Source organism: Microtus ochrogaster, unplaced genomic scaffold (assembly GCF_000317375.1).
Source record: "Microtus ochrogaster isolate Prairie Vole_2 unplaced genomic scaffold, MicOch1.0 UNK43, whole genome shotgun sequence".
NCBI classification, from domain to species: Eukaryota; Metazoa; Chordata; class Mammalia; order Rodentia; family Cricetidae; genus Microtus; species Microtus ochrogaster.
Genome location: NW_004949141.1, coordinates 902895 through 905591, shown reverse-complemented (window position 1 = coordinate 905591; position 2697 = coordinate 902895). Strand labels below are relative to the sequence as shown.

General features: G+C 38.6%; 1 protein-coding gene across 1 annotated transcript; it reads left to right on the top strand.

Moving 5' to 3' along the window:
* Window positions 1-1164: 1164 nt before the first annotated feature.
* On the top strand, window positions 1165-2103 carry LOC101981158 (olfactory receptor 2L13-like). Its single transcript, XM_005369008.1, has one exon. The coding sequence runs from the start codon at window positions 1165-1167 to the stop codon at window positions 2101-2103; it is 939 nt and encodes a 312-aa protein (XP_005369065.1).
* The last annotated feature ends 594 nt before the right edge of the window (window positions 2104-2697 follow it).

Genomic DNA, 2697 nt, shown 5'->3' with positions numbered 1-2697 from the left:
GGAACAGAAGCACCTCTACATCTTGCTGTCAGGATGGCACCGATGCTATCTTAACTTCAAAATCACTAAGAAATCACCTCCTGAGTTAGGAGGTGCAACTATGGCTGTCAAATCTCCAAACTCTCTGACGATTAGACAAGGTGGAAATGGGCTTGAATTTTTCAGCTTCAACAAAGAATAAATAATGCACACATGGACCTTTCTTCCTCAATGAACATATTTTTAAGGGCTTCTCACTCCTGTTAATGGTGTACAAAAACCAGAACTTTAGAGTAAGGAGAAAGCAATGCTTATAAACAACATTTATACTATTTGAATAAGTACCTATAATATTTACAATTGTAAACTATAACAAAAATACATATTAGGCAATGTGTAATGTTTGTTATGTTTTATTGTATAAAATGTTTTACTATGAGTGTGTATTCAATTAATATCTGTAAAATTTACAAAAATCAAAGCACTACTTATGGAGAAAGTACACACAAATATCATCTTATCACTAGTGTGGATCTGAGCACACAAACCTTTTAATACCAGAACAGTGAATTGGGAGTGGAGAGAGTTTTCAAGAAAGGCAAAGATTTATTAGAGAATTTGAGAGGAAGAGCACCAAGGAGCAGATTCTAGAGATCTGTTTGCAGTATATCCAATTATGGGAACAGAGCCAGAAAGTACGTGATACGGAAGTTAGAGGCTTCCTTAGTTTTATAAGGTCAGCTGATGATCTACATTGCATAGAGTTGTCTAGGGGGAAAGTTGTGAGCTATTTTACTCATGTTGCCACCCTTGATAAAGCCATAGAGATATTTCTGAATTGAGAATTTGGCCAGAGGCAAGATGCAAGGAACACTCAGTTCAGATTTCAAAATGATTTCTTTCTTCAAAGACTTAAAGTCCTTGTAATACAGGTCTTTAACTTCTTTGGTTAGTGTTATCCCAAGATATTTTATGTTATTTCTGGCTATTGTGAAGGGTGATATTTCTCTGTTTTCTTTCTCAACCACTTTATCATTTCAACAGAGGGCTTTGCTGCAGGAAGAACAATTCGGCTCAAGCATTCACTACAAGACAGTTCCTCTTTAGTTTCTTGTCCTATTTCATCTGATAAGTATATTTTGCTCATAAGTTTCTTTTTCAAGAAAGATATAGCAACATATTTTCATGGAGAAATTGAATCAGAGCTCGAGTGATTTCATTTTGTTGGGGTTGTTTCCACAAAACCAAACAGGCCTTCTGTTTTTGCTGCCCATCATCTCCATATTCTTTGTGGCCTTGCTTGGCAACTCAACAATGATCCACCTTATTCGTGTGGATCCCAGGCTCCACACCCCCATGTACTTTCTCCTCAGTCAGCTCTCTCTCATGGACCTTATGGATGTCTCTGCCATTGTTCCCAAGATGGCATTCAACTTCCTCTCTGGCCAGAAAAGCATCTCTTTCCTAGGCTGTGGAATGCAATCTTTTTTCTTTCTGACCATGGCAGGTTCCGAGGGTTTGCTCCTGGCATCTATGGCCTATGATCGTTTTGTTGCCATTTGCCACCCTCTTCATTATCCTATCCGCATGAGCAAAATGATGTGCCTGAAGATGATTATAGGGTCCTGGGCACTTGGCTCCATTAACTCTTTAGCACATACGGTCTATGCCCTTCACATTCCTTACTGCCATTCTAGGTCCATTAACCATTTCTTCTGTGATGTCCCAGCCATGCTTCCCCTGGCCTGTATGGACACTTGGGTTTATGAGTACATGGTGTTTGTGAGCACAAGCCTGTTTCTCCTACTTCCTTTTATTGGCATCACAGCTTCCTATGGACGCATTCTTTTTGCTGTCTTCCATATGCGCTCAAAAGAGGGAAAGAAAAAGGCCTTCACCACGTGTTCGACTCACTTAACTGTGGTGACATTTTACTATGCACCCTTTGTCTACACTTATCTTCGACCTAGGAGTCTCCGTTCTCCCACAGAAGATAAGACTCTGGCTGTCTTCTACACTATCCTCACCCCCATGCTGAACCCCATCATCTACAGCCTGAGGAATAAGGAGGTTCTTGGAGCCATGACAAGAGTCTTTGGGACAATTTCCTCCACCAAAACTTGATCATTTCCTTTCTACTCCTTTTAGCAGAATGTCATAGAGCAGGGCTGTCTATTGGAAATATTATGTGTGCCGTGCATATCATACCTTTCTGGTGATTCATTACTAGTTAAGTTTAAATAATACATTTCTCATTATATGTTAGTATAACTATTCACATGCTTAATTATAACATTATAGTCAATTACTTTAATGACAATTATTAGACAATGAATTAGTATACTAACACAACATGAGGTATGCTTTGTGTGTTTATTGTAATATGCTGATATTGGTATGTTTCTATAAAATTAACATGAATTTATTTTTTGTTCAAATATTTGCCTTCATTCTATTTTTAATTAATTAATTATTTAATTGTTTAAAAACTATCTTTTCTCATTTTACATACCAGTCCCAGTTACCATTTCCTCCCCTCCTCTCACTTCCTTAACCTTTTCCTCCATTGCAACCCCCATCTACTTATCAGAGAGGGTAAGGCTTCCCGTGGGGAGTCAACAAAGTCTAGGACATTGCTTTGAGGCAGGACCAAGGCCCTCTCTACTATATCTAGGCTGAGCAAGGTATTCCTCCAAAGAGAATAGGTTCCAAAAAGCC